The 14554-nt window shown below is 45.5% G+C and overlaps 1 protein-coding gene across 4 annotated transcripts in view; it reads left to right on the top strand.

The window, feature by feature from the left end:
* Positions 1-516: 516 nt before the first annotated feature.
* The window catches only part of LOC135544213 (pleckstrin homology-like domain family B member 2), a 35324-nt gene continuing 21286 nt past the window's right edge, over positions 517-14554 (top strand). For 3 of the 4 annotated variants that reach the window (XM_064971662.1, XM_064971661.1, XM_064971660.1), the window contains exons 1-6: positions 517-738; positions 2260-2334; positions 2629-2752; positions 3400-3582; positions 10976-11095; positions 11998-13043. In XM_064971662.1, the coding sequence (XP_064827734.1) occupies positions 688-738; positions 2260-2334; positions 2629-2752; positions 3400-3582; positions 10976-11095; positions 11998-13043 (1599 nt within the window). In that variant the 5' untranslated portion in view covers positions 517-687. Of the gene's footprint in view, positions 739-1779; positions 1873-2259; positions 2335-2628; positions 2753-3399; positions 3583-10975; positions 11096-11997; positions 13044-14554 lie in introns of those variants that run through there. The other variant, XM_064971663.1, reaches the window with a different exon arrangement.

Below are 14554 nucleotides of genomic sequence, written 5' to 3'. Positions count from 1 at the left end.
TCTGCCCATATCAGATATGTCTATGTCCTGGGAAATGTTCTTGTACGTACAACCTCATGCTAATCCCATTAGCACATGTTAGCTCAACCATCCCGCTTCGTCTGCTATGCAGATATAAACGTACAGAAGGAGGGTAATTCCTACATTTTCGATCCAAATATTTTGTATAAAGAAAAGCATTATGTTGTTGGATTATAGGAGTAACTCGGGTAGGCCTGAAGCAGTCCTCCTCACCTCAAGGTCAACTGTCATAGTCAGTTGCAGCGCTGGGGTGCACTGCCTTTATATCAATGGCCTGCTGTAGCTAAAGCTTAATAATAGCCACACCATACCAAACCTTCACAAACGTTTCTAAACTTTATTAGGGTAATATCAAAGTAAATCAAGCCATTGTTTATAGGGAAAATATGAGCAGAAGAGCAAATGTAAACCAGGGAAAAAAACTCACTACCCTCCCCTCAGGGTCTTTAGGGGGGGGTTTCCTGTTTACAAAAATATGTATCCTTCCGTCCAGAAGAGATGACAATCCGCAAGTTTCATTCCACCAATAATGCTACAGTCTTCTTTTGGACTTGTGAATATTCTGTCGAGAGTCGAGACCTTAATGGCACCGAAGAACCCCCCCAACGAACAGTGTCTCGCACTGTAAAGAGATGCCCTCCTCGTAATTAGATTAATTTGCCATTAATGTCCATTTCGGGAGTTATAACTGAAGCTTGCAGTTCGACTTCAACAATGGTACGTTTTTTCTTACAATTTTACAAGTGGTCTGACTAGCTTGAAGCTCTAACTGATTTAAAAGAAAATTGCTTCCTACACTGTTAGTTATTTTCTCATTTTTAAACAGTCTCTGATAGTAGGCTACAGACGTTGTAATCCTGAACACTGCGGGTAACAATGGCTCCATTATTATCCTCTGAATAATGTGACTTGCAGCAGCAGATACAAATGTATCAAAAACCCAAATTCCTTTACATTTTATGATCTGGCCCCAGATGAGAGCTGTTACTAGGATTCCATTGGAGGAGAGATGTGAGACACAACACTCTGATGATGTTTACACCATAAACACAACTCTATGTCCATGGTTGTTAGGACAGGAATGACTTTGAATACATGTGGAGGATGTAACGTTTTATCAATTGATTGATACTATATAGATCAGGAGCTGACTCTTGACCTCTTGAAGGGAAATTGGTGGTAGATATAGTGATATATAGTGACTGTTTGCCCGGTTGTGTCATTCCCCTCGTGAGCTCATGATGGACTTTCAGACGATAGCTCGCTATTAAGATTCACTCTGGACCATGACCTGGTTCCCAGAGCCTAAACACAGCATGGGTGTTTTGACATGCAATAACACAGCTGAGTGAACACACAATCTGTTTCTCCTTAGATGGGTTTTTAACAGAGTAATGCTGAGACTCACTTTAAAATGAATGCCAAACAAAAACCAATGGTTGCAAAGTAATCAAACCACGCAACTCAAAGTAGGACACAAGGATTACTTATCAATTTCCACAGAACATTAAAAAATAAGTTTGGTAACAGGATGACGTTTGTGCTGTTTGTGCTGCACTGTTCTTCAAGTAAATGTGTTTTTAGTGTTTAAAAAAATATATGAGTCTCGACATCGCTCTTTTACTGTGGAAATGTCCAAGTCCCAACTGCCCCTGAAGTTAGGAAAGAATATGATGGTATTACCAGTGACCTCATACAGGATGTGAGCTTTCAATGAGAGGAAATGCATGAGTTTCCACTACTCCTGGGGCACAAGGACATACCTCGAAACTAGCAGGAGACTGGAGCAGTGGGATTATCACTTCACATTACTTTCAGCTCTAATCAATTTCCACTGGATTATTGTGATTTGTCAGTCTGAGTTTAATAACTTGTCCTCACTCCTCAATTTTCGAGGTTACTTGTTTTTTTCTACTTTTACTGACTCTCTGTTTCTCTATTCTATTTAGATTCAATCTTTTCAGCAATTCTCTCACTTTCTCTTTCTGTAGTTTCTGTCTCATCCCCCTCTCTCAAAATCCCCTGAATCTGTTCCTAATTTTCTCTCCTAAACCACTCCCATTCCTTTCCCCCACCACATTCTCCATCCTGATGTAAGGCCATCTCCCTCTGGAACTTCCTATGACATCCATCTGTTCTCAGAGAGTTGTTAGTGTGTGTCTGTGTGTGTGTATGTGTCTGTGTGTGTGTGTGTGTCTGGGTCTACTCTTGGGCTTACATCGTTCTGTTGGTTTATAGGACTCAGACACAAGCAGCTGTACAGAGAGCCAGTCCCAGGCAGAGTCTGATCAGCAAGTTCTAGCAACACCCATGGTGAGTACACACACATGCACACACACGCACACACACACACACACACCAGTGGAGGCTGCTAAGGGGAGAAAGGCTCATAATAATGGCTGTAACTGAGCAAATGGAATGGCATCAAGCACATGGAAACCATGTGTTTGATGTATTTGATACCCTTCCACCTATTCTACTCCAGCCATTACCATGAGCCCGTCCTCCCCAATAAGGTGCCACCAACCTCTGACACACACACACTCTATTTTGTTAAAGCTCACAGCACTACTCCAGGACCCTACCTCACTCTCTCTTTCCCCACAGAGGCCACCACTCAACCTGATAGAGACTGGAGGAGGCCTGAAGGTACAGACGACCACACCTCACCTGGTTAGCCTGGGCAGTGGCCGGCTCAGTGTTGCCATCACACTTATGCCCCTAAATGAAGGTATGCACACTACACTACACTACACACACACACACACACACACACACACACACACACACACACACACACACACACACACACACACACACACACACACACACACACACACACACACACACAAAGAAATAACCTAGATACATTTATGTAAATCAAGTCCAGTTGATATCTAGAGAACACAAACACAGTTCTGTAGACTTCCTGTACTTCCCAGAAGGGAAGCACTGAACTGCAAGCACTCTGGTGTGTGTGTCTCTTGGCTGCTAAAACCCAGAATGATTTGTCCTAGCAATGCTGTGTGAATGTCATAATATCAGTGCATAGTCACATGCCTTTTAAATGAACCAGTGCTAAACGTAGAGGGGTTATGACCAGCACTACTGTATGCATGGAAGAAAGGGGAAACGTGTTCCTTAGTCAGTTGCACAACTGAACGCATTCAACCAAAACGTGTCTTCTCGCATTTAACCCAACCCCTCTACAGCAGATTTTTCCACCTTGCCGGCTCTGGGATTCCAACCAGTGACCTTTTGGTTACTGGCCCAACGCTCTTAACCGCTAGGCTACCTGCCGTGTGTTGATGTTTCATATGGGGTGCTATGTGCTACAGAGACAGTAGCTTTCAATGACGAGACTTTTCTGTGTTTCAGGTGTGACCCGAATTGGCCGAGTGGATGCGTCCGTACCTCAAGACATCACTATTGAGGGCCTGGGTATAGAGGCAGAGCATTGTCGTATTATAAACAGAGGAGGAGTCATCACCCTTCACCCTTCTGGAAACCTGTGCTCACTTGATGGAGTCCATGTCTCAAAGCCAACATTGCTGACACAAGGTAATACCGCAAAGTAATACACATACTCACATATGCACATGCATGCATACCCACACACACACTTGTCATCAACATATTAAACGTATTAAATGGTTCATATGCAAACATACAGATGGATACAAGTATCAGATTGAGGTGAAGTAGAAAATATTTTCAACTCCTCTGGTCTTGTCTAAGGATGTAATCTCCTGTAGTGTTAGGACAACAAACTGTGAGAATGAATGATTTCTTGTCGCCGGTCAGTTACCCATCAGGCCATGCTGTTGACATACAGTAGGCCCGCCCTATTGGGATTGGGTGAGGTGCTTAGTGGGGTGAGACTTCACATATGCTGTAACTCTGTGCGGTCGACGTCACCGGTCTTTTAGCCATCGCCAATCCACTTTCCATTTTCCATTTGTTTTGTCTTTGTTTTCTACACACCTGGTTTCTATTCCCAAATTACATGTTCCTTATTTAACCCTCTGTTTCCCACATGTTAGTGTGCGTGTTTATTGATTGTTCATGGCGGTACTTGTCGGCTAGTTATGTTTGCCGGGTTATGTATTTACGCCCGTTATTTTCGAGTGACCGGTATTTTTCCGCACTTTGAGTATTGTCTGTATACTGGTGCTGTCGTGGAATTAAATACCTTGTACACTCATTTCTGTTCTACTGCGCCTGATTCACTGCACCATTTAACCACCACCTGACAGGAATTAAGAAATATAAAAATATTAGGACGAGCAATGTCAGAGTCCAAAGTATACATCCATATATGTAGAGTTTACAGTAGAAGGGGTAGTCGTCGTTAGAGTTTCTGTTTTCGAGGTTCGTAGACACACAAACACACAGATGCTTCTCAGCAAAGATACTAAACACGGTACAGTACGTGTCTGGTATTCACTCCCCTCCTTCACACGCAGTGTACGAAATAACATTACACATCGACTTGATCACCACTCATCATCTCTGCATCATTGGCGTGTAAGAGAGAAAATTGTTTTGTGTGTTTAATACTGTGTGTGTGTGTGTGTGTGTGTGTGTGTGTGTGTGTGTGTGTGTGTGTGTGTGTGTGTGTGTGTGTGTGTGTGTGTGTGTGTGTGTGTGTGTGTGTGTGTGTGTGCGCTCGCGCACAAGTCAGAGTGTGTGTTGAGAGAGATTTTCAACAAGGACTAAAGAGCAGCATCTGGAAGTAATCAGCAGCCCCTCCCCATGATGTAACAGCAGTTGTGAGTGTGATGGAGAGCAGAGCCTGAAGGGTTTCAGCAGTGGGCGAGTCCCCTGCCTTCCACTGCCTAACTTTCACTTGTACAAATACACCCCAAACACACAGACCGTACACATACACACATACACACTATCCCACGGTCCACACTCTGAGAGATGACTGTCGTGAATTTGTTAGTTCATCAGTCACTGTCACTGCTTCTTTGTACCAGTTTAATATGAGTTATATTATAATTATTATTATATTACTATAATGTCAGCCATATGTATTAGTGTTTGTAGTGTTACCAGGACCATTGTAGTAGCTCTACCTGGTTTCTGTCGTTTGTGATGACCTAAGGGAAAACATACAGTGGTCTGCATTATTTAGGTGTGACAGAAACAAGGAAAAGCACTGATTGGAGACTTAAGTGATGTGCATAACGTGCTGATGATTTTGTTTTGGACATTGCTCTTTGGACTGCTTTCTCAGCTTGGGTCGATTAGGGACAGTTCTAAATGTACTGTGGGAAAGAGGGGGGGTCCAAAATAGGAGAGGGGTTGTATCAAAAAATATGTTTTGCTTTGGGGAGGGTTGTGTGTTTTTTTATTGGGCACAAGAGAGGGTAGTGCAGTTTTTCCTTGGTTTACATTCCTGAAAGTGAAGGTTGTACTATATAATTTCTTCCATCCCAGCCAAATTGCCTCATCTGCTTGCTGGCACTTCCCCTATATCAAGGTGTTTTGGTATTTCCCTTATGATCTACGCTTTTCCCTGCTAACTTTTACTATACCACAAGTCAGTAGAGTCTACCAGTCAGTCTGTCCTGTCCTCTATCCACCATTCATAGTGTCAATAGAGGTAAATAGTAATGGAGTCTTTTTTTGTAGGCACGAACTCCACTATGGTTCATTGTACAAAGCTTATGGGGGAAATTAATGGCGTTTTGTAGGGTTTTTGTATCGTCTGTACCAAACGCAGGTTTAGGAGATCTTTTACATTGTGTTCTTTGATATAATCTTAATCAGCTAACGTCATTTGTTGTTAATTTTGAAGTATTTGTAATAATAAAAACATACATTACAGAAAGGCTTCACAATTCATAAAGGTCATGTTAATAATTGCATTATTGTTTTCAAGTGAGTAAAAAAATATACTCTGCATTTAGATCAGTTGCGGGTCTACTCTCGACAGTTTATAAGGTCTAGAAAGACACCGTCTGGCTGTTTTTTAAGGATGATACTGAGATGTGCTGTCTGTTGCAGATCATCATTCTCCCAAATCGTCCAATAATATTGTGGCCACGTGGGCACCTGACAGGCCCAGTTATTCAGGAAGGTTTAAAGCGCACTCTGCCTCTCCAAATCCGAGCGGCTGTTCCTCACGGACCTACAACCTAACGCTTCAATACAGCCTAAATATTTGTCATTTAACTTCTAGAAGGTATTACATTGTATATATATGGCATAAACACAACCAGACACGATGTTTTAATCTGATTAGGCTAATTCAAAAATATCCTGTAGGCATAAGCACATTCATCCTAAATATAATTCCAGCATTCTCAAAATGGCTTTACATTAACCAGGTTTACATCCAACCCTTTTATGCGAGTAAAGTAGTCCTAAATGTCGGATAAAACATGTCACGACATCATGGCAAAGCATGCCATTTATTAGGCTAGATTAAATCAATTCTGATTAACTTCACATGGGTAGTGAATGTGCACGGTGATGAGCTTGATGCTCCTTTCAATAAATAACGAGGGTCTTATTCTGGTGACATGATGATCAATGCTTGGCTGGCATTTGACAAATAAAAATAATCTCACACTTTTGTCCATAATAAATCCTCATCATGCAGTACTGTATCTACGAGCTGTTGGCTAGAGCGCATACGCCAATAGGTTACCAGACTGTGCACCTATTTAACATTTTTTTTCGGTGCATGGGAATTTAACCGGATTTTTTATGTGCACTAAGTATTTACACACAATGGAAATAAGTCCCGGATTTTATTGTGCAATCCTGGTCACTTTTAAAATATTTGTACTGAGTATATATACTGTGTCTTTTTTTACTGACAAATCAAATCAATCAGTTAATCAATCCAAACTGTGCACCAAAACAGCAGAAAGTTCAACAACATTATGAGATTGTCAATCCAAGCCTTTGATACTGTGTAGGAAGAGATGTATTTTTTTGGGGGGGGGGGCAAAGTCGATATCCAGGTTTGCAAACGCAAACTGCATAGTTAAAAATGTTACATTAAAAAAAATGTAACTGTCCCTTAGGGTTGGGGTTACAGCATCAAACGTCACCCGCCCCCATCACCCCCGTCCCACCAAAGCCCCCTCCTCTCCCCAATTTGGCGCGTCTGCAACCACCCAAATCAGCCAACCAGACTTGCGCAGTCCCCGGGTTTGGGGCTCCGTCTGAGAATGGGAGGAGTGTCTGAGGACTCGTCAAGGTAGCAGAGGGAAGCGCCTCTGTCCCTTTGTCATGCTAATCCAAGGCAGAGGAGTTCCGTCCATCACCGACGCTCAACAGTTTGAATGGGACAGCACACAAAGGTTAGTTGTCGTCCTCGAAACAAAAACATCTCAGACGTTTTCAAAAGTTGCTCCAGAGAGCATGCGTGTCTGTTTCACCATTCTCCCTCCTCATCTTGCAGGATAATAACTTTTTTAACCAGTCAGTAATCTTTCGCGAACTCCAGTTTGGATTCATTGTTCAATTGTAGGCTATACATGGTTTTATTTGGTTATGTCCAGTTTGTCAAAGAGTTGCGCGCAAAATAGTCAATGTTCTTATTTTATTTTAAAGCCATTGAAATACTCGAAGTACATTTTTGTATGGACTCAGTAGTAGGATATGCCGCACACCTTTTAGGGGACTGTTTAAACTTTAGCGGGTTTAGATGGTCTCGTGAGTGGCGTAGCGGTCTAAGGCACTGTATCTCAGTGTTAGAGGCGTCACTGGTTCGATTCCAGGCTGTATCATAATCCGGCCGTGATTTGGAGTCCCATAAGGTTGCGCACAATTGGCCCTGTATTGCCAAGAGTGCGTTTTTCTTAATCATTTTCAAATGGTTGCACCGTTTCGCGGAAGTGGTTTGATACTCCTTGCAAGTTTCCCCGAAGTGGGTTGGTACTCATTGGGGAAAAATAAACAATAATAGCAATAGTCTTACTTATTTATAAGAATTATGTAAATTGATCACTCTTGTTTTTTTATGTGATGTGGGAAGTAGCATAGATGCAAGAAGAGGTCGAGCGGCCTGCGCATTGGTCCCTAATCAGAAGTCAAGCGGCCTGTGCATTGGTCCCGAATCAGAAGTCAAGCGGCCTGTGCATTGGTCCAGAATCAGAAGTCAAGCGGCCTGTGCATTGGTCCAGAATCAGAAGTCAAGCGGCCTGTGCATTGGTCCAGAATCAGAAGTCGAGGGGTACATGCATGGTTGGTCCCTAATCAGAAGTCGAGCAGCCTGCGCATTGGTCCCTACTCAGAAGTTGAGCGGTACATGCATTGTTGGTCCCTACTCAGAAGTCGAGCGGTACATGCATTGTTGGTCCCTACTCAGAAGTCGAGCGGTGCACATGCATTGCATTGGTCCAGAATCAGAAGTCGAGGGGTACATGCATTGTTGGTCCCTACTCAGAAGTCGAGCGGTACATGCATGGTTGGTCCCTAATCAGAAGTCGAGCGGCCTGCGCATTGGTCCCTACTCAGAAGTCGAGCGGTACATGCATTGTTGGTCCCTACTCAGAAGTCGAGCGGTACATGCATTGTTGGTCCCTAATCAGAAGTCGAGCGGTACATGCATTGTTGGTCCCTACTCAGAAGTCGAGCGGTACATGCATTGTTGGTCCCAACTCAGAAGTCGAGCGGTACATGCATTGTTGGTCCCAACTCAGAAGTCGAGCGGTACATGCATTGTTGGTCCCTACTCAGAAGTCGAGCGGTACATGCATTGTTGGTCCCTACTCAGAAGTTGAGCGGTACATGCATTGTTTGTCCCTACTCAGAAGTCGAGCGGTACATGCATTGTTGGTCCCTACTCAGAAGTCGAGCGGTACATGCATTGTTGGTCCCTACTCAGAAGTCGAGCGGTACATGCATTGTTGGTCCCTACTCAGAAGTCGAGCGGTACATGCATTGTTGGTCCCTACTCAGAAGTCGAGCGGTACATGCATTGTTGGTCCCTACTCAGAAGTCGAGCGGTACATGCATTGTTGGTCCCTACTCAGAAGTCGAGCGGTACATGCATTGTTGGTCCCTACTCAGAAGTTGAGCGGTACATGCATTGTTGGTCCCTACTCAGAAGTTGAGCGGTACATGCATTGTTGGTCCCTACTCAGAAGTCGAGCGGTACATGCATTGTTGGTCCCTACTCAGAAGTCGAGCGGTACATGCATTGTTGGTCCCTACTCAGAAGTTGAGCGGTACATGCATTGTTGGTCCCTACTCAGAAGTTGAGCGGTACATGCATTGTTGGTCCCTACTCAGAAGTCGAGCGGTACATGCATTGTTGGTCCCTACTCAGAAGTTGAGCGGTACATGCATTGTTGGTCCCTACTCAGAAGTCGAGCGGTACATGCATTGTTGGTCCCTACTCAGAAGTCGAGCGGTACATGCATTGTTGGTCCCTACTCAGAAGTCGAGCGGTACATGCATTGTTGGTCCCTACTCAGAAGTCGAGCGGTACATGCATTGTTGGTCCCTACTCAGAAGTCGAGCGGTACATGCATTGTTGGTCCCTACTCAGAAGTCGAGCGGTACATGCATTGTTGGTCCCTACTCAGAAGTTGAGCGGCCTGCGCATTGGTCTGTAATTTTTACATCTTTGCTCCAAAATAACCATGTCATTAGCGGTCATTATGTGGTTACTTAATTAGACAAAAAGGGATAGGCTACTATTCTCAGAAGGGGCTGTGAGAGGGGGATTCCCTGAGCCCTGGGTGTTTGATTACCTGAGGTACCACACCGCCAATCTCTGTGGTAGACAGATTATTAATAGAGGATTAAGTTGTTGCGAAAATGTTTTATTAGAACAACTTATTACAGGTCTAATCAGTTGGTAATATACAGCCTACTAGATAATTTCACAAAGTAACCGTAGTTCCAGTGGAAGGCTAGTCACACACACACACACACACACAACACACACACACACACACACACACACACACACACACATTGAGTAGAACCCAAATGTGTAGGAGGACTGTGAATTGGGTTTCCCCAATGGTGTCTATAAAAAAAAATCCTCTGTCTGGTATTTGCTCTGCCTCGCTGCCCTGCTGTCTGTGTGATACTTTAACCCCCCCCCCCCCACACACTTCTCATATGAGGGAAAGCTGTTTCAGGTGGCCAGAGCAGGGTGAACTAACTAATGCTGATGGATTGTATGTAGCTGACTGTGTAAAAGGATACCCCACTTCCTGAAGAACCATCAGCCTGGCGGAGCAGGAAACCTTGGATTATCGGACCCAGAAGACTCCGGCCCTGAAGTGTGTGTGTGTGTGTGTGTGTGTGTGTGTGTGTGTGTGTGTGTGTGTGTGTGTGTGTGTGTGTGTTTGGGGGGAGGGAGTTGTACATCTCTGTCATATCGCCAGTCTCAGAGAGTAAATATTGCTGAAATCATCAGTGTCTCAGTGTAGAAGACAGCCCGGCTCAATGACATAGATAAAAGAGAAATGGAATATTGATTCAGAGACACAGAGCAGCCTTCTCAGTCGTCAATTATTTGTCCACAAAAGTGAGGAGAATTTTGTTTCCATCTCAGATACCATTAATATTGGAGGCTGAATTCTTTTCCTAGGATCTGTTTTCCTACTCTGTAAGGTTTCCTCATTTAGCTCCTCGGCTCCAGACAGTATGGTTTAGAGAACAGAGGGCATCTGTAATGTGCTCCATATGCTGCCTGGACTGAGGCATCGTGACAATGTCTTACACTACTGTCCTCTGCATTATACAATGTGTTTTACTTGGACGTCGATGTAATTGGAGAAAACTCAGTAAAGCCCTTTACTCCAAGGTAGACACATTCTGTTGTGTGTGTGTGGGTGGGTGGGTGGGTGGGTGGGTGGGTGTGTGTGTGTGGGTGGGTGGGTGTATGGCTGTGTTCAAAATACTATACAAAGCGCTCTGTTGAATGTGTGTGTATTTGTGAGAGAGTCAGTTCTGACTGTTGTTTATCCAGGATTCACACTCTGTCTGGGTAAATCCTACTTCTTCCGCTTTAACCACCCTGAGGAGGCCAGACGTATGAAGAGCATGCAGCCCCAGAAGAGTCCTGTCGCCACTATGGGCTACAGCTCAGGTAGGGACCGATCTCTCTCTCGCACAACCCTGAAGACTACACTCTTACCGCTATTTCTCTACATTTCCCAATCCTACTGCTATTCTCCCCTGTTTTTCCCCTGCATGAGGAACCTCCAGAAGTACCAAGGTGTTACTGTGATGGCTGTGTGGTAAGGAAGTGGTTCTCAGAGTTCAGAATGTATTTGTTCTCTCTCTATCTCTCTATCTGTATCTTTGTCTGCTGGGGGCAAGGGTCATGCTCTAGCTCTGCTTGACTCTACTCTGCTTTACTCAAGTCTGACGGTTATACTCTTCAGCTAAGCGATTATGTACACAGCCAAAGACCTTGGGTCAAACTGCCCATGTAAGGTATAAATAAATGGAAGTCCACCCCTTTCTCCCCTGTGTGAGTTTATCCACTGAGAGAACAAATGACAGCATGTCAGCACAGATAAACAGAGCCTGAGGTCGGCCAGCCCAGGTGGTCTCAGAGCAGAAACCCTGCACTGTATACTGGCCCGCGGGTCCCGGCCCGGTGGGAGGAAGGGGCGTGCTGAGAGAGGTGATTCCTCAGGGTCCAGGCTCTCCCTCAGTCCCAGAAAGTACAAAGGCATTCCGGCCGTCTCACTCCGCCAGCATTCTTCCATTTTTAGAAGAAGCTTTCCTTACCCACAGACTGTTTGTTTTGGGCCCAGAACCGTCTGAAGGACGTTCTTCGCTGGTTTCTCCCTCCTTAGTCAGCATACTACAGGGGCTGATCACTGTTTGGTTATTAGATCCCACTCATGCTGGTTGCCTCAGTCTCTCTCAGCTTATAGGCGTTAGGCTTGAGTATAGGGTGTGTTTTTACTGTACTCCAAGACAGGATCATATATACACATTAATGAGAGTTTGGTTTCTATGCATCTGATGTTTCCACAGACTGTGTAAAGACTGAGCACAGCAATGGCGGCTCAGTGGGTGGCACCATGATGAGAGGCTCCCGATCGAAGGCGGAGTTGCAGGACCTGATGGAGACTCTGCAACGCCGGAAGAGTGCTCTAGAGGCTAGCCTGAGGGCCAGCGCAGAATCTACCCGTACCTACCTCAGCCTGCCCCCTCCCAGCCCCCTGTCCCCCACGCCCCCCAGGAGTGCCGAGCGCCCCCCCTCCTCCAGAGGCCTCCCCTACATGACCAGTAGTAGCATGCCCCCCTCCCCTCGCCAGGGTGAGCGTCCTCTCAGCCCCAAACCGCCATACACCCGCTCACGCCACCAATCACAGGACAGCCTGCTCCTCTCTAGCTCCTCTGACAGGCATTGCCCAAATGTAGCCAGTTCCCTCCTATCCATGTGGAATGGTTCCTGTTCCTATGGGGAGCCTGCACACAGTCCTCCTCGGGGCCACAGTGGGGCGGCCAGCATGCCCTCCAGCCCTCGCCTTGGTCGCAGGTTCTATGCCCAGGGCCGGAACGGGGACAATGGTATGGACCCTGCGCCACGTCAGAGGAAGTACTCTACAGGGTCACTCAACGGCCTGGGCTCTACCCACAGCCGCTCTCTACCCCGCCTCCACCGGTCGGCAGACTCCACAGCCCTGTCCCTGCCCCCACGCCGCTCCATGGGCTCCCACAGAGGGGAGAAGGGTTCTGTGTCCCTGTCCTCCAAAACGAGGCGCAGCCTGTCTCCTCTGGAGCGGCCGCCAGACGTAACAGTGCTAGCAACCGCCAGCGTACCGGGTACTCCCCGCAGGGCCAGCCTGGCCTCTCTGGCCTCGCTGGGCTGTGAACTGGAGCATGGGGGCCTGCGGGGCTCCTCACCCTGCCTGGACCTGGGCTTGGGGGAGAGGAGGCAGTCCTTTGGGAAGGGTGGGCTGGGGCTGAGATCAAGAAGAGGCAGCATCAGCTCTCTGAATGGGAAGGAGGAGCTTACAGACTACCACAAGCACCAGAGAGACGAGAGGCTCAGAGAACAAGAGGTGCAGAGACTGGTGAGATAAACACAGCCTTAGATCAATCATTTTACTTGTTGTCTAATGCACTCTATTCATTATTATTAAACCTTTTTTATTATGATGTCATTATTATTATTATTATTATTATTATTATTATTATTATTATTATCCTGCCTTTATTCTTCAGTCTAGAGTCTACTACTCTAGCAGGCTCTGATTGTGTGACTTGGACACCTGGTTTCATTCTGCTAGTTTGTCTGGTCCCGTCTCTTTACTAGGGACTGTTATGAATACATGAAAGTGCTTATAGTGCTTTGATTTCAGCTTTTATTTCTTGAGAAGGCTAATTGGATGTTCTGGCTAGTTGTCATCATGTTTCATTGACTGAACACACTCTCACACTCCTGCTGTAAAGAGATGGAACATACGGAGTGGTGCGCCATGAACCAGTTGGTCAGACTGTTGGTCAGACTGTTGGTCAGACTGTTGGTCAGACTGGTTAAGACTCATTTGAACTTTGTGTTCCTCGGAAAATCACTTGATTACATTTGAAATGTGGTTTCTCTGGTTTTATTGTGTTTCTATGGGTAGTTTATAGGTTGTTTGATCGGGCTTTTGAGTGATGACATGATCCCATTGTGTTGACAGAAGACTGTAAATAGATGAAAATACCCATCTCTGAAACAATTGGATCCCAATAACATAGTCTGTCTAATGAGTAGTACATTGGCAATAATATGTGACTGTGTTAACCACGGGCCCTCTTCCTGTAATGTGTGACTGTGTTAACCACGGGTCCTCTTCCTGTAATGTGTGACTGTGTTAACCACGGGTCCTCTCCCTGTAATGTGTGACTGTGTTAACCACGGGTCCTCTACCTGTAATGTGTGACTGTGTTAACCACGGGTCCTCTACCTGTAATGTGTGACTGTCTTAACCACGGGCCCTCTTCCTGTAATGTGTGACTGTGTTAACCACGGGTCCTCTTCCTGTAATGTGTGACTGTGTTAACCACGGGTCCTCTTCCTGTAATGTGTGACTGTGTTAACCACGGGTCCTCTTCCTGTAATGTGTGACTGTGTTAACCACGGGTCCTCTTCCTGTAATGTGTGACTGTGTTAACCACGGGTCCTCTTCCTGTAATGTGTGACTGTGTTAACCACGGGTCCTCTCCCTGTAATGTGTGACTGTGTTAACCACGGGTCCTCTTCCTGTAATGTGTGACTGTGTTAACCACGGGCCCTCTTCCTGTAATGTGTGACTGTGTTAACCACGGGTCCTCTTCCTGTAATGTGTGACTGTGTTAACAACTGGTCCTCTTCCTGTAATGTGTGACTGTGTTAACAACTGGTCCTCTTCCTGTAATGTGTGACTGTGTTAACCAACTGGTCCTCTCCTGTAATGTGTGACTGTGTTAACAACTGGTCCTCTTCCTGTAATGTGTGACTGTGTTAACAACTGGTCCTCAACCTGTAATGTGTGACTGTGTTAACAACTGGTCCTCAACCTGTAATGTGTGGCTGTGTTAACAACTGGTCCTCAACCTG

This window comes from Oncorhynchus masou, chromosome 8, assembly GCF_036934945.1.
Source record: "Oncorhynchus masou masou isolate Uvic2021 chromosome 8, UVic_Omas_1.1, whole genome shotgun sequence".
NCBI classification, from domain to species: domain Eukaryota; kingdom Metazoa; phylum Chordata; class Actinopteri; order Salmoniformes; family Salmonidae; genus Oncorhynchus; species Oncorhynchus masou.
The sequence above is the reverse complement of the archived record's forward strand: the minus strand, read 5'-3'. Positions and strand labels throughout refer to the sequence as shown.